The following is a 21,146-nucleotide window of genomic DNA, read 5'->3' as shown; positions in this document are numbered from 1 at the left end:
TGTTTCTTGGAAGTGTACATACTCAAGGCAAGATAAATATCTTTTGAGTACCTACTGCTCCTCAGACGCAGTGTATTTTGCTAAACATGGTGATAAATACAAATTGTTTGATCCGGATGACAGTTGAATATCAAAGGTTTTTTTCGCCAATCTTACTATGGGACTTCAGCATTTTCTGTGTGAATTGTGAGAAACATACTATTTGACTGTGTAGCTTTTTTCCTTTCTAGTGCTTTCTTGGTGCGGGGGAGGGGTTGCGAGGGGAACTTTATGCGCAGTCCGCTTTCTCTGGGGGCAGACAGGCCAGACGGATCATGGGTGTGGCAAACCCAGAGGGGAGCTGATACAGAAACTCAATTCTAGTTTCTCTTTTAAAACAGAAAATGAAGTAAATGATACATCTTACAGGATCCCCAAGGAAACTTATTTTCATTTGGAGAGCCTGTATTTTTCTCTATTACTCTGAAGTAATGTAGCTGCAGAAGTATAATTTGACAGTGAAATGTTAACCTCTGAATGCAGCCTTCCCAAGGTGACACTTTACAAGCCATCTTGCACATACTCACAGACTAACATGGTGGGGACCATCTGCTTCCAATGTCCACATTCCTCTCCTTGGCTCTTCTTATATTAGGATGCTGCTTTGGGGGCTCAAGAGAGCCCCGATGGTATCATTTAGATGAGAGGTGGGAGCTTGGCTGATCTTACCTTGCTGCTGTGTCTTCCTGTCCCCTCCCAACACACATACACATGGGTGACATGACACAGAGATCTCTGTTCCTGGCTAAGAGGCCACATTCATACTGGGAATCCAATTTATCAACTCTTTGACCAGCAGCTTCCTGAGCTTTGCTCTTGGTTTCTCCTACTGGTCTGTCTCCTCTCAGGATGTATTAAACGAACTTTTGTGTGAATGCCATGAACATGATAACTTTGTCTAAGGCTCCTCGTCCCCCTTCTGACCCAGACGTGCTTCTCATGGGGCACGGGAATGAATGGCACCACAGAGGAAACCATTGAGATCAATTCTCACTGAGTGACTACCTGCTGAACACCTCAGTGTGCCATGTAGACTGGATGTGCCACTGCAGAAGGATGCACAGACCTAACAGTTAAGAGGGGAAAGGTCCATGTTTCTCAAACAGATCACCTCCAGGTAGGGAACAGAGATAATAACAAGAAAACAAGCAAGAGCATTCAGATGGTGCTAAGTCTTGAAAGGCAAACTGTGTAGTGTTGTATAGGTAGAGTGATCTAGTGTGATCAGTATGGTGTAAGCCCTATGACATGAACGATATGAATGTTGTAAGTGATAATGCTATAGACAACATGGAAATATTGTGAGTGTAGTCTACACAGGAGCACACACATAAATTAGAGGAAAACAGTGTATTGAGGTGCAGAGTGACCAGGTGAGAGAGTGCCAAGTTTAAATTAGAAATGACTCAAGGAATGCCTTCTGTAGAGGCATCTGAGCTGTCCTGTAAAATTTATGCTACTTTTGGTGGTAAGGAACAAAAAACCATGAACCAAACAGCTTTATCAACAAGAGAAAGTAGATTACCTGGATAAGAAGGTAGGAGGTTGGGTGGTTACAGGTGGGCTGGTCTGGTGGTCCATCTTCATCCCAGAGGACGTGCTTCCTTCTGCTCTTCTGTTCTTCCATGCACACAGTGTCAGCCTGGTCCGCGCCAGCTCTCTCAAGGCTCTGAGATCACTGTTGCAATCCCAGTTGTCATCTGCGAGGTGACAGCATCCAGTAGGGGAAGGAGGGCAGCTTCCTGGGCATCTCTCCTGGGCAAGGAGACCTTTCCAGTGTCCCCATGAGCTTCTCATGCCTCATTGGCTGGAATTGTGTCACACGGTCTCCCCTAAGCCAATCGCTGGCAAAGAGAATGGGGTAGAATGACTGGCTTGGCAGGGCCCATGATGGATGGGGTGCAGTGGGTTTTCTGAATAAAATCTTTGTAATGTTAGAAAGGAAGAAGGTGCGTGTATGTTGGGGCAGAAGTGCTGGTGTGGGTGGTTGGATGGCCTGTAGGCAGCCAGTTAATGTTTCCACAGACCTGGACAAGCATCAGAACTCAGACATGGGAAGATCATGGAAGGGCCTTGAGAGGGGATGAGTCCAGGAGAGCTCCAGAGAGAGAAAGAGGACCTACTAGGAGGGGTCCTGTGCTGGGAGGCAAGGTGTGTACAAGGCGAGGCTGGAGAAGGAGGAGGTACGTGTCATTAAGCCTATAAAACATAATCAGGAGTTTGGATTTTGCCCAGTGTGCCATAGGAAGTCACTGGGGAGCCTGATATGAGCAGGAGGAGGAGAGAGCACTGGGCCAGGGACCAGCCATCCTGGGGGCTGAGGTCTTACATCGTTGTGCACATACCCCCAAAGCCCAGGGCAAGTAGCACTCCCTCTTCTATCCTGGATTTGATTCAAGGAAAATGAGGATCGTGATATCCACCACACAGAGGTTTTGTGGGGACTGTGCATCGAGAAGATGGAAGGCTGCTGGGACTGAAGTCCATACAATTGGGAAGTGTGTACTATCTCCATTCTAATTATTCACTGAAGTCATGATCTGTTAAGTCACTGCAGACACTGAATTAGCAGATACTGAGCCTCCAGGAGGAAACACACACATACACATCTCATGCAGACTATACTCTGAAATCCTAAAAGCAACCTATCCTGTGAGATTCTCTTTATTTTACAAAAAAAGAAAATGAGGTTGGAAAGTGGGAAGTGACTTGCATGAGGTCAACACACACTGGAGCAGGGATTTGAACCCAATCTGCCAAGCCCCAGCACAGGAGCTCCTCACACCGCGCTACCCACCCCCTCCTTTGTCCCTTGTCTGGTCCTCTCTGCATGAGGACTAACACAGGAGGACTGGGCGTCAGCTGCTGTGACATCAGCTGGGAGCTTGTGTGAGGGGCAGGGGACTCAAATTCACCACTCTCTGTCCTTCTAGGCGTTGCCACGATGGTACCATGAGCAATATTAGCAGGGAGATGTATTTGAGAACAAGGAGCCCACAAATAATAGGGTGTCCACAAGGAGCAAACATTTATTCTTGGTGGTGCTGAAAATGGGAGAGTCTGAGATCAGAGCGTGGGTATCCGGGGAGAGCCCTCCCTCTGGTTTATGGATGGCGGGCTCTGGTCCTGTTCTCATGGGATGGACCAGGGGGAGGAAGTAAGCTCCCCAGAGTCTCTTCTCAGAGTGTGTGGGCTCCACACTTATGACCCTATTGCCTTTCAAAGGCCTCATCTCCCGACACCATATTGGGGACTAGGATTTCAACAAATGAATTTTGGAGGGGTCACTCACATGCAGTCCATAAATCTGATACATACTGTGAACATTGTTGTGTACCTCAGGACTTAGCATTCAACAGGATTGACCTCATTTGAGCTGTTGTAATTGAATTAGTGAAGGATGGTGACACATTCTTTGTTTTAAGGGTATGCTGTGTTTCAGGAGAAAGAAAGCAAATGAATTTCTAAGGCCTCTGACTTTGTTAGAGTCTTAATTTAAGTTTTTCCAGGTAGGCCATCCTATCTGCATGAGATTCAAAACTTCTTATGCACAGAAAGGGACTTACGGTCTCTAAAACAGGTGTGTTTCTGCTGGCAGGATGTGTTTCTGTTAACGGGTGGGAGGGCAGGTAGATGGATAGCCATAGACAGGGAGAAGCCAGAATTTTCCACAAATGCAGGAGGTATATACTGTAGGAGGTAGGATCAGGAAAGTTCTAGGACCTGTGTGGACCAGCTGAGCCAGGGAGAGGGCAGTATTGCCATCGGTAAGGAGCCTTAGTCTCTTGAGGGGGACATGCATGTTGCCGCGGAGTCCAGCGATATTCAGGGGATTTGGGGTCTGTCTCCCAGTGAGTGCTGCAGTGGGAAGGCAGGGTTTTCATGCAGTGGGGCACCCCTCCTAGAGTACCTGATGGAAGGGCAGCTGGGCCCGGCCCTGTGTCAGCATTATAGGATTTTAAAATAAGAATGTGGTCCTATATTCCCTTTCTGCTCTAATTGAAAATCATGTTCTAGGGCAGCCCTGGTGGCTCAGAGGTTTAGTGCCGCCTTCAGCCCAGGTTGTGATCCTGGAGACCCGGGATCGAGTCCCATGTCAGGCTCCCTGCATGGAGCCCGCTTCTCCCTCTGCCTGTGTCTCTGCCTCTCTCTCTCTCGCTCACTCGCTGGCTCGCTCTGTGTCTCTCATGAATAAATCAATAAAATCTTAAAAAAAAAAGAAAATCCTGTTCTGATTGCTCTCTTCACAATCCTGGGCACACCCAGGAGACAGCCGATTTACTCAGTTCATCGTGTTTGGACGGCTCAGTCCCCATAGGATGGGCATCTGCTGCGGTCACCCTCCAGCACCCTGTCCATTGCTCTGAGGCCCAGGCTTACCCAGTCCATGTTGCTAGGATTTCAGCCCGTGTATTCTGTTAGTGACCTTGGTCAGTTCTACTTAAAGATGCTTGAAGACATTGGGACATGGACAGGTGGATGTGGCCAGGAGCCTGATGTGTGGGGAGAGGGCTCAGTGTCCGGCCGCTTGTTTTCCTCTTTGGTCTTTGATTTCCTTCTAAGTTAACTGGTCGCATCTGTTCCTTCTCCTCCTGGAGGCACATTCATGCTCAGTACTCTTTCTCTCCGGGTGAATTGGGGGGGAGGGGGAGGATGATAATTTGTCTCAAACAATGAGCAGTTTGCTCTTGGAGTTTGGAAGTTGACACTTCTGATCTTGCTCTGGACCTGAGCATCTGGGGCTTGCAGGTGAGGCCTGGGCTGTGGAGACCAATTCAGAAGAGGAAGAGAAAGTCAAGAGTAAGTTGTCATTTGTGGCTTGCAAAACGTGGTGGCACCTGAAGTGACCCTCGCTCCCTCTCCCACCCTCCCCACCTATGTACATAAATGACATTTTCCTGATGGTCCATGAGAGAGAGATGTTACTAACACTTTACTGGCTTATCTGGGAGAGGGGAAGTGATACGAAGGCTGGAATTGTGTGATGTGTAGCCAGCTAACACAGGTGCGTTAAAAGGGTACCCCAAGTACTGAGCCAAAAAACTGTAAACACATGCTACTTCCATACTTCCAGTCGGCAAAGTTATAGTTTAATGGGGCCAAGTAATTGTATCCACATTTCGTGAGCATTTCCCACAAAGACTTTAATCTAGTGCAAAGCTTCCTTGGTTTTTCAGAGAAGATCCTCTTTATGGCTTAAATAAAGTGGGTTTTTTTAGCAACATATGGCTACCTTTTATGCATCTTCAAATACGGTGCAAGAGTGAAATATGTTGCACCTGGGGTTTGATTATTGGTGGTTTGAGTACATAAAAAAGGTGAGGCAAAGAAAAAACACACAAAAGAGGCAACAAAGGTTATAGAACTCCATTAAATTATGTTTATGGTTTTGCTTGTCAGTATTTCATAATACAAAATGGTTTTCCTGGAGTCTCTTTATCAGTATTTGTCACTAATTAGTGCCTACAAATTACCTTTTGTTCGAGTCATGTTCTTTGGGTTGTCCTTGGTGTCTAATAAATCAGAGTTCATGAACTTTCATTGCTCGTCATGTCCTGTGTTTTCCTGCTGATGCATCCGAGATTCTGACTCTCCCAAAGGTTTCCAACCACTGCGATTCCATCTTTGTGAACGGGAAGGAAATGAAGAGCAAAGTGGACACGACCGTGAACTTCACACACCAGCATTTCACCTCCCAGCTAGAGGTCACTGTCTGGGCACCCAGACTCCCCCTGCAGATTGAGATCTCGGACACTGAGCTGAGCCAGATCAAGGGGTGGAGGATCCCCGTGGCCTCCAACAGAAGGTGAGGAGCCAAGGGAAGGCTGAGTCCCCAAGAAAGCTAGGGGATCTCAGGCCTTTGGGACCTAGATCACTGTGGCAGGCTGCTAGCCCATAGGGGCCCATGCCCCAGGGAAACAGCATCCACAGTGGTCACAGTGGTCTGGGGTTGGGGTTCAGATGGATGGGACTTGGGTATTTACTAGCCTTTTGATATGAGGAAATCATCCCAGAGATGTGAATAATATCCATTGCCTAGAGTAGTTGCTGGGATTCAGGATAATGTTGCACAGCATAAGAAGCACTTAGCATGGGGTGTAGTTTTTTTTTTTTATTCCCTATTTCCCTGTTGTTCCTTCTATGTTGTTCATTCCCAGGTCCCTGGCTATAAATGTCAGCCTTCATCTGTGGAGTGTGCAACAGTGGTTAGGTTGTAGGCTCTAGAACGAAGCCATTGAGTTTTCACTCTGGCTTCCCCATATAGAGCTGTGTGACCTTGGGCCAGTTGATGAACCTCTCTGTTCCTCAATGTCTTCATCTGTAATCTATAAATGGAGATGGTAATATTACTGAAGAGAGCTGTCCCAATTATGAAGTGACATATAGTGCAGTAGACAGAATTCTAAAGATGACACCTGTGCAAGATTCCCATCTCCTGGTTATATACTCAAACTCTGATCAGGTACCTCTAGGAAGAGATTTTATAGAGGTAACTAAAATTCTAAATCCACCAATCTTAAAATATGGAGGTTATCCAGGGGGGCCTGACCCGTCATTTGACCCCTTGAAAGCAGAGTTTTCTTTAGCTGGTGGCTGGTATTGTACAGTGTGCAACCTTTTAAAACGGGGCATGTTTTTATCCAGCATAAATCCCCTGAGATCCACCCCAGGTGTTGGCTGTATCAAGAGTTCCCGTACGCAGTGTTGAGTGGTAATCCATGGTGTGTACTGTCTTTGCGTGCTGAATCATCCGTCCGTGGGGGGCCGCTCACGCTGTCTCCAGGTGGGGGCTCTCACGACAGCTGCTGTGACACTCCTGGACAAGTTTGTGTATGCACCTGAGGCTTCTGGGGCAAGTGGCCAAGAGTGTAATTGTTGGACCATATGAATAGGGCATAGTTAGTTTAAAAGAAAGTACCAAACTATTTTCACAGAGAACCCGTACCATTTTACACTCCCAACAGCGACGTAAGAGTCATTCAGTTACTCCACATCCTTACCAGCGTTTTCAGAGCTCACATCCTATATGGTCCCATTTACAGTGATGCAGAAAATGCACAACAGATTGGTGGTTGCCATGTGTTTGAGATGGTGTGGAGTGTGAGGGAGTGGCCCTGGGCACCCTGGTGGGGACGTACCAGTTCTGTGTCTGGATTGCGGTGATGGTTATGAGAACCCTCAGGTGGCACAATTGCACAGAAACACACACACACATGCACATACACGTGTACTGGTTAAGCTGTGTAAGCTCTGTGGCTTGTACCAGCATCTGTCTCCTGCTCGTGGCACTATGCTGTGATAATGTAAGGTGTTAATTCTGCAGGGGCCGTGCAAAGAGTATACGGGGCCTCCTATACATTGTTTTCTAACTTACTGTGAATTTTTAAATAATTCAGAATTTTAAGTTTTTAAAAAAATAATAGAATGCTGTCTGTCCTAAAGTAACAGAACTGTTTCATTAAGATGGTATTTCTAAAACTTCACTTATTCACTCACCACTTTTATGATGCTGCCACTTTTGAATGCCCCCCATAATATATACTTATTATTGCTCCTTTTAAAGTTTTAGTCATTTGTTTAAGGGACATTTCATATGGCTATCAAAACTAGCTGAACGGTAAAAATGAACACAAAGAAGAGACAACATTGGTGTTATGTTCTGCATAGATATGGCTGTTTGTCTGTGGGAGCTGGTCTCTAGGTAAGTCAACCAGCAAATGCCAGAGAAGCATTGGAGGTAGCCCAGTGCCAGAAACCTTCGTTCCCTGTGATATAATTAGAAGGATTGATTCTAAAAGTGAAATGGGAATAACTCTTCTGAATGTCATTCTGTGGTGGGGATCCTATGTCCTTCACCACCCAGAACCATCTCATTTACCAGGAGAGATATTCACTCCTCACTCTGGGAAACCCCAAAATGCTTCTCTCTGGGTACTGGTAAAAGTTTTCCTGTTATTTTCCTAATAGGACCTTGCAGGGAGGCAGAAGGATCTAATTTAAAGGAAGTAGGTTTCAGAAGTCAAATTGGCAGTCCAGAAATTTGCTGCTCCCCTGTTGTCTGAGCCTCGGGTCTTCATGTAGAAGTAGCAACGTGTTTCTTGGCTGTTTTGAAGGTGAACAGAGCTCGCTGTAATGAGAAAGAGGGTGCAGCAAGCCACAGCAGCCTGGGCGTGGATCTCCCTTTTGATGGCTAGCTAGGTGGCCGGGACCAAGTTGCCTTTCCTCCTGTGCCTTGGTCTCCCCACTGGTAAGAGCAGGATAATAGAACACCCTCCCTTTTTGGAGTGGAGATCAAATGAGTCAAATGAATGTGTGTGGTTGGTGTATGGGACGTTGTCCACCTGTCAGCTGTCATGGTCACATGGACATGTAGAGCCAGGCCCAGCACATAGTAGGGGTGACTCAGTGCGTGTGAAGCACTGCCACTCCTGACACCAACCCCTGTCCCCTGATGGTCATAGACTAGTCACCAAACAAGGTCTTTTCACAAAAGCACACAGGACAGGTTCATCTTGAGGGGAAGGTTCTGGAACAGCAGAGCCAGTGAGGATTTCTCTGGCAGGCTGTATACAGGTGGGGCAAGAGGAGGGGCTGGGGCGCACGGGAGGAAGGCAGAGGCAAGCAGGAACCATGAGCCAGGGTGTCCCCAATTTCTGCAGTACCCCATAGCTGCTCTGTGGCTGAACACTGTGGGGTGGGGAGTAGGAAAGTGTATCCTGGCCTCCGAGAGCTCAGAGGAAGCCACCCTGTCTGGAGCAGAGGGCCTTGGCCAGCCAGGAACCAGTGCCAAGCTGTCCCATGCTGATGGTTCATGACAGTCTTCCAGTCCCTGGGGGGCCGTCCCCACCCTGACCAAGGTGAACTCATGCACACCTGGAGGGAGTGGAGGGGCGCAGCCGTGCCTCTGCGGGGTTGGGGCAGTGGAAACCCATCCTGGCAACTCTTCCCACCTGGGACCTCACGTTCCCCGCAGTGGGGAGTTTCAGACTGCAGAGTTCCAGAACACAGGATGGGGACACAGCATGTGCCTGTTTGGGGCAGGGTGTCCCGCGGCACTGGGCAGGTGAAGGCAGGGGTGGCACTTGCCTTCTGTGCTCCGAGCAGGTGGCAGCATGCATGGTACACAGGGACCACCAAAGAGATACGGTTAGTGAGTGAACTGATGGCGAGCAATACCATGTCACGTATTCCCAACAGTCATGTAGACTCTGCAAGACGAGGTGCACAGAGCCCCTTAACAACGTGATGTTCATCTTCGTTTGTTTGTGCCTCAGGCCCACCCGAGACAGCGAGGACGAGGAGGACGAGGAGAAGAAGGGGAGGGGGTGCTCCCTGCAGTACCAGCACGCCACAGTGCGTGTCCTCACACAGTTCGTGGCCGAGGCGCCTGACTTGGGTCAGCTGAGCTACATGCTGGGCCCCGACTGGCAGTTTGACATCACCGACCTCGTAGCAGATTTCATGAAGGTGGAGGAGCCCAGGATCGCGCAGCTGCAGGGCGGCAGGACCCTGGTGGGCCGGGAGCCGGGGATAACCACCGTGCAGGTACAGGGCTTGCGCTCTGTGCTGTGGCCTCGGCCCCAGTCTGTACTGACGAGTGTGCAGGTAGATGCTGCCGTGAAGGTGTGTGTGTGTGGGTGTGGGCGCGTGGATACGTGTGTGTGTTTGCACGTGTGTACATGTGCATTGTGCACACGTGCATGTTTGTATGTGTGCATGTATGTACGTGTGCTCATGTTTCTCTTGACCAGCAAAAAGAAAATGTATCAACTTTAATAACCTAATGTGAATTAATATTTGTATTTTAGGGAGAGTTGAGAAAAAAATACCAGTCAAAGCTATATTAAATGCACAGTGGAAAAAAAAAGAAAAAAGAAAAATAAAAAAATAAAAATAAATGCACAGTGGAAGCAACCTTTCCCCAATATGATAATTCACTCCTCATATATCACTAATAGAAGTTGGTTAAACTTGAGAAAAACTAGTTTTCTAGTTTTATTTTCCTAACCTTGAGGGTTTTTTAAAAAAGATTTTATTCATTTATTCATGAGAGACACAGAGAGAGAGAGAGAGAGAGAGAGAGAGAGAGGCAGACAGAGAAGCAGGGAGCCTGATGTGGGACTCAATCCTGGTCTGCAGGATCATGCCCTGGGCCAAAGGCAGATGCTCAACTGCTGAGCCACCCAGGCATCCCCCTAACGTTGAGGGTTAATTGTGTAGCTACATATTACACTTTGAACAGTGGACAGAAAAATTTTAAATAGCATGTATTTATGCTGAAAATAATTTTGAAATCCACAACTACATGCTTATCTGTTTTATTAGAGTAGTAGTAAAAGTATTTTTCTGGTCCGGTTTAATGGAATAATTATGCAGAAATGACACAGCGTGTTTTTTAGTATAAAATGTAAAGTTGCCACTGATAGTTAATTAAGTCATATTTTAGGTGATGCCAAAGCTGATTTTGATGAAGCTGGATTAAACATGCTATATTTATATTACTTCTCTATTGCTGTGTAGCACGTTATCACAAAATGAGTAGTTAAAAGCAGCACCAATTTATTGACTCAGTTCTGTAGGTCAGGAGTCCATGTGAGCTGGAGTGAGTATCGCAAGGCTGAGACAAAGGTGGTGGCCAGAATGGGCTCATGTGGGGCTTCGGGGAAAGATTCCCTTCCCAGCTCATTCAGGCTGTTGGCAGAATGCACTTCCTCATGGGTATAGGATTAAGCGGTCTGTTTCCTGTTGGACTGCCAGCGAGGGTCAGTCACTACTTCTAGAGGACACCTGTGTCCCTTCTCATGGGGCCCCTCCATTGGCAGTAATGACTGGGTCAAGCCCCTCTCACACTCAGTCTCTGTGACTTTCCCTTCTGCCCCCAGCCAGGGAAGGCTTTCTGCTTTTATGGGCTTCATGTGATGCCATTGGACCCACCTGGATAGCCCAGGGTAAGCTCCCTATTTTAAGGCTCACATGTAAACGTGACCTGATCCTGAGCGTGACTTCTCATCATATTCCCATGCTTGAGAAAGCAGTGAGGACATCTTTGCAGTGGAGGGGGAACATTCTAGAAATTCTGCCTACTGGATATTCCTCTCCATTTGTTTGTCACCCCTGGTGCAAACGAGAAGATAAATTAGAAGCAGAAGTTTCTTAGGATGTAAAAAATTCTTCTCCTGCTTTGCTTAGGTGGCCCCTTCAGCAATGGCACAATGGCCCACACCATGATCACTGTTGTCCCGTAGTGAACTGCTAACTGCCTCCCAGTAGGAGAGCAAGAGAAGGTGGCCGAGCCCTGTCCCCTGTAATCTGTAATCCTCAATTCTGCCATTTTCACATCTAAATATTAGTGGTTGGGAAACAGTCTTCAGCTGTTGCCTCTATGTTAAATTGAGCTCTTCTTGGGAAATACACTGGTATTGTCATGGCCAGAGTCAAAGGAAAGGAAATGGGCCAGCGTGGTATTTGTCAAACACTTCTACTTGGTGAGTTCACTCAACCATAGGATACCCCGTGTACCCACACGATTCCCACAAGGGCACCCATGCAGCAGAGAATGGAGGGAACATGTTAGTGGAAATGTCAGTTAGGAGTTTCAGACACTTGTGTGGTGCAAAGACTGGAGCTTGCTTGCTTCCTTTGAAGGTGCTCTCACCTCTCTCCGACTCCATCCTGGCTGAAAAGACAGTGATCGTCCTAGATGACCGCGTCACCATTGCAGACCTGGGCGTGCAGCTGGTGGCCGGCTTGTCTCTTGCCCTGCAGCCTCACAGAGCAGACAAAAGAGCCATCGTCTCCACGGTGTCTGCCCAGGACGTTCTCACAGCCCCGCAGCAGGTGGGATTCCAGGGTCCTTTTGTACCCGGTCAGTTGAGACCACTTCCCTCCCTCTCATACCTGCCGAGAAGATCAGTAGAGCCCTCATAGCTATATCGGGTGGTCCTTGAAACTTCTTTCTGCTTCTTAACCAGTCCAGCCTGTCCCTTTTCGAGAAAAATGCCAGTGACTTAGATACATGTTCCTCGTTCATGCTTTTATACACTAACCTCGTGTTATACACTAATTGCTTTACTGCAGCCTTATCTGCGCTCGGCATACTCAGCTAGACCATGACCAAAGAATCACATGTTGTCACTCTGCCAAAGCAGGTGTTTGTTTTTTTGGGGTTTTTTTGTTTTTTTAACTTGGGCATTGCCATTTCAGCTGCTTAAACAGGCATTGCTAACAGGCACCAAATCGCTACTGTTTACCGTAATTGCCAACTCTAAAGCTCTCCTCCATCTTTAAACTCATAACAAGTTTGTAGAGGCGTCAGGACACTGTACCTTTCCAGGGAGCTCGTCTCATAATGTATCTTTCCCCAGGCCCCTCAGCTGGTGTGTGTTCTGCTTCATCAGCACTGGCTTTCTAATAAAGGATGTTCAAAGTGATATTATCTGGAGCAGGAGCCTGATTAGCTGCACCTGATCTTGATTCAGAAAAATTGCCTGATCTTTCAAAATGTTTTTTTAGAAAGATTGAAGTCAACTTTTGTTGTATGGCATGCAATACCTATGCACTTTAATGCATTCATCAAAGTATATTATTTGCTCCTCACATCAGTGGGGCAAAAGCATATTACTGATGCCAGTTCACATAAAAGTTTATTTTTCTCAGTCTGTATATTTAAATGGTATTCTATGGGAAATCATGTGTATGTTTGCAATTTGAAGGAACCTGATTATAACATAATCCTTTGGTTTCATTTTTCTTAGGAAGCAATAGTCAGTTCTTGGATTTTATTCAGTGATGGTTCGGTGACACCCTTAGACATTTATGATCCCAAGGATTTTTCAGTTACTGTGTCATCATTGGATGAAATGGTGGTGTCTGTCCAGGCAAACCTTCAGTCCAGATGGCCAGTTGTGGTCGCACAGGGTGAAGGGCAAGGGCCCTTGATTAAATTAGAAATGATGATTAGCGAGCCCTGTCAGAAGACCAAGAGGAAGAGTGTTCTTGCCGTGGGTAAAGGAAATGTCAAAGTCAGATTTGAACCAAATATTGACGAGCGCCAAGGAGGCACCAACGATATTGAGGGTCTCCGTCGGGAATACAAAGACCACCTCAGTAATTCCATAGAGCGTGAGGGAAACCAGGAGAGAGCAGTCCAGGAGTGGTTCCAACATGGTGCCTCCATTGGCCAAGAAGAACGTGGCAACAAAAGCACAACCCCACAGTCTCCTCTGGAAGGAAAAGATAAGAAGTTGCTCAAGAGTGGCAGTCCAGACACCTTCACAAGCTTCCCCACTCCGGGGAAGTTACCGGAAGCCAACAATCCCAGTGACCTGACCGTGACCTCAAGGGGGTTAACTGACCTGGAGATCGGCATGTACGCCCTGCTCTGTGTCTTCTGCCTGGCCATTCTGGTCTTCTTAATCAACTGTGTGGCATTTGCTTGGAAATACAGACACAAAAGATTCGCCGTGAGCGAGCAAGGCAACATCCCCCATTCCCATGACTGGGTCTGGCTGGGGAACGAGGTGGAACTTCTGGAGAACCCTGTGGACATCACCCTCCCGTCGGAGGAGTGCACAACCATGCTAGACAGAGGCCTGCAGTTCGAGGAGAGGAACTTCCTTCTCAATGGCGGTTCCCAGAAGACTTTCCATAGTCAGCTGCTCAGGCCCTCTGACTATGTCTATGAGAAAGACATGAAAAGTGAGCCTCTAAATCCATCGGGCCCCAAGCGGAAGAGAGTCAAGTTCACTTCCTACACCACTATCCTCCCGGAGGACGGCGGCCCGTACACCAACTCCATCCTGTTCGACAGTGAGGACAACATCAAGTGGGTCTGTCAGGACACGGGGCTGGGGGGCCCCCGGGACCTAAGAGACTATATGGAGAGGCTGCAAGACCACATGTGAACTTTCTTACGTTTGTATTCACCTTTATGCCTTCTGTTTTTTGAACGGTGGAGCAGTGAGTTTGTTCAGCAATAGGGGATGATTTAACAAAGCTTAATTTGTGGCGGTCTGGGGGGGATCCCTTTCTGAGCAGGTGTCAGAGGCCTGGAGGGCTATCGCAGCTGGGCTATAAGCCGGGAGATGTCTCTAAAGCAGCCACATGTAGACCCTGGAGAAATTCTAAAATGACAGTTGTGTCTGCTGTCTGGTACTAGCTCGGTTCAAATACGCTAAACCTGACCCCACAGACACTGTTAGTCATCTCGCGACAAACGGCCGTGTGGAATTAGAAAAGGCTCGGGTGTTGGTTTTTCTATTCCTAGAACTTTTAAAGCACAGTGGACATTCCTTGCCCTTGGCCTGAGACTGGACGTACGTGAAAGATGCTGAATGTAGCCGCCCTCATTTGTTACGAGGCTGCTCATTATTTTTATACACATTTGCACCTGCACCTGGTTCCTTTGGCCTCTGCAATTCTTTTTTGAAACATGAAGAAAAGCAATCGCGGTCTCCTCTCTGAGCTGTTTGATTTACACATGAGTTTTAGTCACTGACATTTGCCGCGTCCACGCAGGACGTCAGGTGTTCTCTGATTGCCCACGTTCCTTACCTGAGGGGCAATGTCTGAGAAGCTTATCCTCACGCTGTCCTTCCTTCTCTTTGTTGTGGAACCTCCTTGTATCAGCCTGGGACATGGGATTTTACATAAAATATTAATCTACTGCAAGGGAGGGCCATCTTTACAGTTTTCTATACGACGCTTACAAACTCTGGTGACCACTTGTCAACCACATTTGTTTTTATCTTCTGCTTGTGGAAGATTTGTGGGGAACTCCTGGAGTGTGTTTCTAAGGGCAGAAAGACCCTGAGATAGTCATGTTTATACTGGTGCTTTCTGGTCAACACAATTTATTATCCAAACTGAGATAAAAATTTTAAATTAATTATACACAGAAAGGAAATTGTGTAGGAAATACAGATTACACTCCCATTTTACCAGAGCAAAAAAAAAATTTTTTTGAAAGTAAGTAAAATGACGTTTCAACTTAGCAATATGTAAAAATCCATCCATATAATTACGTCCCCCATCCCTCTCCCCGCCCCTGCAAAAATCATCCATCCTGACTCTGGCAGAGCTAAAACCTACACAGAGTGTGCTCTGATGGAGAAAAGAATGGATTTGCTTACAAGTTTCATAAAATAAATGACTTTGAGGGTTTAAGAAGTAGATATGTAGGAAAACTATAGCTGTCGGAAAGTCAGAGTGGCAACAGGAAAAAAAGCATGACCCTCTGCATAATTTTTTAAAAAGTGTTTTCAAAGAATAGTAGGCATGGTTTCAAGCAAAGCAACAATTTCAGGTTAGGGGAGAACATAACACCATTTGGTTAAGATGGGATGACGGGGAAAACGGGCATGGGACTAGCCTACCTATTCCATCTGCATCTCTAAGACATAGAAGTGTAAAGACCAGAGTCACAAAGACCTGCAGGACGGGCAAGGAAGTGGTTTCCTGACTCCACCTGGCTGATGGGTGAGCTCTGAGAGGCATTTAGTCGTGTGGCTTCCTGTGCACCGGAGCATGACAGCTCCGCCTCCTCTGGCCACCACGTGGCAGCCACGTTCTACCTGTGTCTCTTGCCGACAGGACTGCGGTGGGTTTGTAAACAGTGCATGAATCACCAGGGATGGAGGCCTGATCTCCAAAGGCCAGTGTCCAGTCAATCTTGTGTTTAAGGTGGGAGTTTAGGGCTGCGGCCAGTGACGTTTCAAAAATCTTTCAATGTGATGGATGAAGGAAGTCAGGAGACCCGGGCGTTGGCTTCAGAGGGAGTTCGCAAAGAGAAGGCTGACGCCTGGCAGGAGGAGTGCCCCGGGGAGCCAGAGGATACTGCGCTGCTAACCGCACCCAAGGATTCGGTGCCAGCCAGGGAGTCTGAAGGGAAGGGCCACACAGCCATCCAATGAGTCCCGCTCCTTCTGCAAGATGTTCTCAATTTTCTCTCCTTTTGGATCTTCAGCATTCCGAAATAACAGGAACTTTGTGTCTGAAACTGAGAAACCTCAGCTGGTATAGGGGTTGAGCCCTTCCCCCCTCCCCCCCCCCACACACAGAGGTGTGTGCGCACATAACAGGCACAGTGAGGCCCTGGGGAGGGTGGGTGGTGATCTGGGAAAGGACAAGGGACACTACCATTGTCATGGGGAGCATTACTGAGAAGCTTGCAAAGCAGAGCATTTCCTGGGGTCTGAGTGCTTGGTGCAGGCAAAGCGCAAACTTAGGGAGCGTCAGAACAGAGACCGTGCCAGTGGCTTCTCGGGAGCGGGAAACTGACCGCTGTCCTGAAGATGCCCCCCGTGGGTGAGCCAGAGGCACCCAGACTGATACAGACTCCGTACAGTCACCTTTGCCAGCTTCTGTTCAAACTCAGTTCAACATGAACGTCACACAGAAGGTCACGGGGGGAGGTCCCTTTCACCACACAGCACACACTCACAAGATGTGCACACACATACGCATGTGAGTGTGTAAATAGGAGCCAGAGAGTACGGTATTTAGTGGGAACCAGTGCCGTGGGCTGTCCCCCACTTGGCGTGGGCACTATTCACAGCTTACCAGGATTTCAGTGAAGTTTTGTTCTAAATGTGTCCCACTCACCAGCAGCCCTGGATTATAGCCGCCTGTTTTCCAACTAGATCATTTAAAATAAATAGGAACTGTGCCCCTAAATATCTAAACTAAAATGGGGAAAAGACACAACTTATGAAGCCTTGAAATCCGTTCCCTGGGGGCCTGCAGGCTGTCTGGAGTTTCCAGTTTTTTACAGCTGGAATATCCAGTCGATCGGGGTGATTAATCACCTGAACAGAATAACGGCAGTAAAACCCCTTCCTCTCCCCGAAAAGTGAATGCTTAGGATCCCTCCCCCGCCCCACTGGCCCTGAGGACCAGGCCACCTAGAACGGGGAGGGTGAGACCAGTGTTCCCAGCCGCAGCTGTGCTGCCCCCCAGGGTGCACCCCAGGATCCAGGAGCAGCTGCCACATGACGGAAGTGGAGTTCAGATGCTCAGTGTCCCATCCGAGGGAGCGCAAGTAGCCCTGCCAGTCTTCCCCGAAGAACAGCACCCGGCAAGCCTCAGAATGCTCCGTGGATGCCAACAGAGAACGGACTGACCTCCCAGCTGGTTTGTGTTGCACCCTGGCCAGGATCAGCTCCTAGACTTAAACTCCAGGCAGAGGGTTTCTGTGTACACGTTGACACGGAAAAACACGGATCACTTTTTGTCCCATTGCCACATCCGTAGACGAGTACTTTCTACTTTGTTCACTTTTAAGTTTTAGGAAGTCTGCCTTTATGCATTTTGATCCTTTACATCCTTTCTTCACCCTTTTGGAAAGGCATCTTCCCAGTGTTGGGCTGTTGGGACCAGTCAAGGCTCTGTGTCAGAAAATTAACCAGCCCGTCCTCAACGACCACACAGAGCGGTTGCACCTGCTTCCTACACGTCTCTGGGACCATCGTCTTTTCTACTCGAATCATCTCAAAAATGGCTTCCATTCTCCATCTAGTCTCTATAAATGACACGACAGATGGCTTATAGACTCGGCAACCACCTTCTGCATCGAAATTCTACACGTGTGATGTGCCGCGTATCACCTGTGATGTAAAGGGACAGGACGGGTGGTGGAGAGATTATGGGAGGGTATGGACAACAGATATTTTTGTATGTAACCCACGCAATACCCCGAGGCGCCGAGAGGTGTGCTGGAGTAAACACATTTTACAGTCAAAGCATGCAACGCTGTAGCTTTTAAATGTACAGGCCTTCCGCTCAAAAATATCTAAGCCCAAGGTGGGGAAAGCACCGAGCACTGGGTGAGGGCGCGGCTCGAGGCGGCATCACTGATGGAATCTGCCAGAATATTTTGATCTTACCCTTCATTACTTTCGGATTTTTTTTCCTCTTTTTTTCCCCTGGAAATATTTCAGAAATAAAGTGACTACATTTCCCAGCATAAGGGTATATTCTAACCACAGGGTAACTCATCATTTTTAACATGAAAATAAACATTTAAACATTCTTCCGTGGCTTCATTATTTTATGCACATAGTCCCTTTTCAATTTTAGCCTCTGTATGATTTTACTACATAGTCTATTTTTTCTTCTTTGCCAGATATTTTTAATACCTCCGATACAGCAATAAATGGAAACCAAAAGAAAATGTTTATAAATGGTTGCAAACAACTTTCACCTTGGAAAGCTTCTCATTTGCTTTCCCAGCTGGGGGACACTTATTCCAGGATGTCTCCGAGGGAGGGCTCCTCACACCCACATCCCCGTCCAGGACCCACCGTCTTGGGCTCTGGACTGACCTGCAGGATGCAGTGGCCCTTGGCCTCAGCCTCCCTTCTCGTCCTCCCTCGTCAATGGTTTGCTCGTGTGTATGTATCCGGGGCAGGGGTGTAGACACAAGAAAAACACAAGCGTGCCGGGCTCCTGCCTGGGAGGCTGACTTGGTGTTTTAGCTGCCCGCCGGCCAGGCGCTGCCCAGCTCCCACACGTCCCCCGCCGGCATGCGTGCCCTTCCCATACTGCCAGCATCGTCTCTGGCATTTTGGCAAATGTCTCTCCTTGCTTTCAGGATGGGGCAGTAACTTGACATGTCACAGTAAATGCTCCCTACCGAGTAGGCTCTGCAGGGTAGCAGGCTTCCGATGAGCTCCCAGGTGTGGAGGATTTCCCACACTCTGGATGGTTGCTTCCCACCAACCACCTCCTCCTTGTCCCTGTCCTTGGAACATAGGACAGAGCCACGGACCCGGCAGGCTTTCCCCAGGTCCCCGTGTGTGCGCAGGTAGTCAGTAAAGTTGGTTTCTAAAAGAGAAGGGGGAAAGTAGCTTGAAAAAAGGTTTGTAAAAGAATGAATCTGTTATATTTAGATTTTTGAGTGTGTGCAAAATGCAAACCCCCACATTTCACATTTTGGGAGTATTAGACTCCTTCATGCCTTTAGTTTCTCTACGATTTTACACAATTTAGACCAGTTACGGAGGGTTTTTTTGTTGCTTGCTTTTAGAAATTTTAAAAAGTACAAGAAAGTGCAGAAGCATTGTACCCTGGGTGACAATGTTTATAGACTCTTCTATGAGTCGAGGTGAGCAGGACACTGTCACTTTCCAGATGACAACTTTCTCCTTGGAAAGCTTCTCACTGCCCCAGTCCAAGAAGGTCATCATGTCATCTAAACTAGACAATCTTCACATTCCATGAGATGCCTTTATGATTCCTTTGGCTTTAATTATTGCCCTCGGTCAGTCAAGATGAAACTTTTTAATTTTATCTTAAGGATTGAAATCTCTAGATACTACAGAAGCCAAGAGGACAGATGATTTTTTTTTCTTATGCATCTGCACTGCCCGTTGGAATAATGCACTTTACAGAGAGATGGATGTTGCTCTGGAATTCAGGGTCCATGTGATAGTGACCTCTTCACCCATTCAAAAATGGTCCTTCTCTAGGCTTAAATCACTATTGACCTGACTCTTCTTTCTTTTCTTCCTTTGGCCAAAGAGCATGAACCACTTTCTAGTTCCTATAGCAAGGTTGGAACTAAAATAATCTGCCACTTGCAGATGACCTCCTTTGTAGGAATTTGACTCGCTGAATGAAATAACACCAATGCCAGTGTAGACACTGCCCATGTAATGTAGTTTCCTCACTTAGAGATGCTTCCTCAGAGAGTGTGCCTTGTTTTCTTTGTCATAACCACTGTAGAATCTCTGTTTTATCTGGGTAAGTTCCCACTTCTGGCAAACATGCTCTAATCCCATGAATATTTTAGGCCGACAAGGAGCACCCACCAGGCATTGATAAGCACACTCTCCAGAGTTCTCAGCACTGTATTCCACTCTCCTGGTCATGCATTTCTACTGGGCACATCTGTAAACTTGTGTTGGGCCTTTTACTGTTTCAATTGCTCTGGTGCAGTAAATTGCTTACCACTGCCACAAAAGATGCCCACATCCCCAAGGATGCCAAGACTGGCCAAGGGAGGGACCAAAGTGCTTCCTCTTGGCACCGACCACCAAGTGAGTGACCTTTCCTATAGCTGTCCTCCACTGGGAGCCTTATTTTGAACATCAGTTTAAAATTCAACTCAGATTCCATGAATGAATCTGTTGCTCGACCCCCCTGACAGCTGATGTTCTAGGCATGGTCGTGGGTTTAAGCAAGTGCCAAAACTATGAAAGGCAGGAGCCGAGACATAGAGAATTAAGTAATAAGTAATCACACCAGTTGGCTGAAAGACAACTGTGAATAACAATGGGTATCATACGGCAGATCCATGCTCTTGGTAGGGGGTCACATATGTCTCTCTGTGGCAGACGATTCTTACAATGCTGCTTATCTATACCATGTGTCTAAAGAGCATGCTGTTTGCTCACAATTTAAATCTGTATCCCTGCTGTCAGTTCCCCCATCCCAGGCTCTTCTAAAGCAGGTGGATCTGATCTGGGCTGCAGAGTGCCGTGAATGGCAAACCCACACAGCCCACTTCTGGGTGGCTTCAGGGCAACAGCAGGGGATATATTTTGTCTGACATTTGAAAAAAATGGTGTCATCCCCTATTTTCTATTTTTCTGAGTTGGGTTCTTGTTGCCTGGTACACGCCCGATATTATAAACAGAGCATGCTGTGATAACATTGTGCTTCTATATACTTTTTCGGTTGTATGATGTCTTTCTCATATTACCCATGGTTTTCAGTATGATCTGTTGTATATGTTCCTCAGTATATTTAACATATCTGTAAAGGCACTTCCAAACATTTTGAAAATGAAGAAATAAAACGTGTTGGATGATTCCTTGTTATAGTAAAACAATCCATTGGTAGGTTCCCAGAAATCACCTCATCTTCAAATAGGTGTTCACAGGAGGACATTAAGAAGGCCTTAGGTCCAGCAGAGAGGGAGCTAGCTGTGTCTTCAGATCCTTGACGACAGCTACTGCCCAAGACTTTGAGAATTAGAGAAAAGAATGGCTTACTCAAATATAAGAGCAAGCGTCCAAGGGGAAGAGGCTTGCTCAGCGCCCCGGGGGACGTATTCTGGCTAAAGAGCCTACTGAACCATCTACATTAGGAAAGTGTCTTCCAGAAAG

At 47.3% G+C, this 21,146-nt stretch overlaps 1 protein-coding gene across 2 annotated transcripts in view; it reads left to right on the top strand.

The window, feature by feature from the left end:
- The window catches only part of TMEM132B (transmembrane protein 132B), a 371,854-nt gene extending 351,006 nt beyond the window's left edge, over window positions 1-20,848 (top strand). For both annotated transcript variants that reach the window (XM_072722666.1, XM_072722667.1), the window contains exons 6-9: window positions 5,640-5,845; window positions 9,315-9,585; window positions 11,686-11,877; window positions 12,795-20,848. In XM_072722666.1, coding sequence (XP_072578767.1) covers window positions 5,640-5,845; window positions 9,315-9,585; window positions 11,686-11,877; window positions 12,795-13,943 — 1,818 coding nt within the window. In that variant the 3' untranslated portion in view covers window positions 13,944-20,848. The remainder of the gene's footprint in view (window positions 1-5,639; window positions 5,846-9,314; window positions 9,586-11,685; window positions 11,878-12,794) is intronic.
- Window positions 20,849-21,146: the final 298 nt, after the last annotated feature.

Source organism: Vulpes vulpes, chromosome 10 (assembly GCF_048418805.1).
Source record: "Vulpes vulpes isolate BD-2025 chromosome 10, VulVul3, whole genome shotgun sequence".
In the NCBI taxonomy this organism is placed as follows: Eukaryota; Metazoa; Chordata; class Mammalia; order Carnivora; family Canidae; genus Vulpes; species Vulpes vulpes.
The sequence above is the reverse complement of the archived record's forward strand: the minus strand, read 5'-3'. Positions and strand labels throughout refer to the sequence as shown.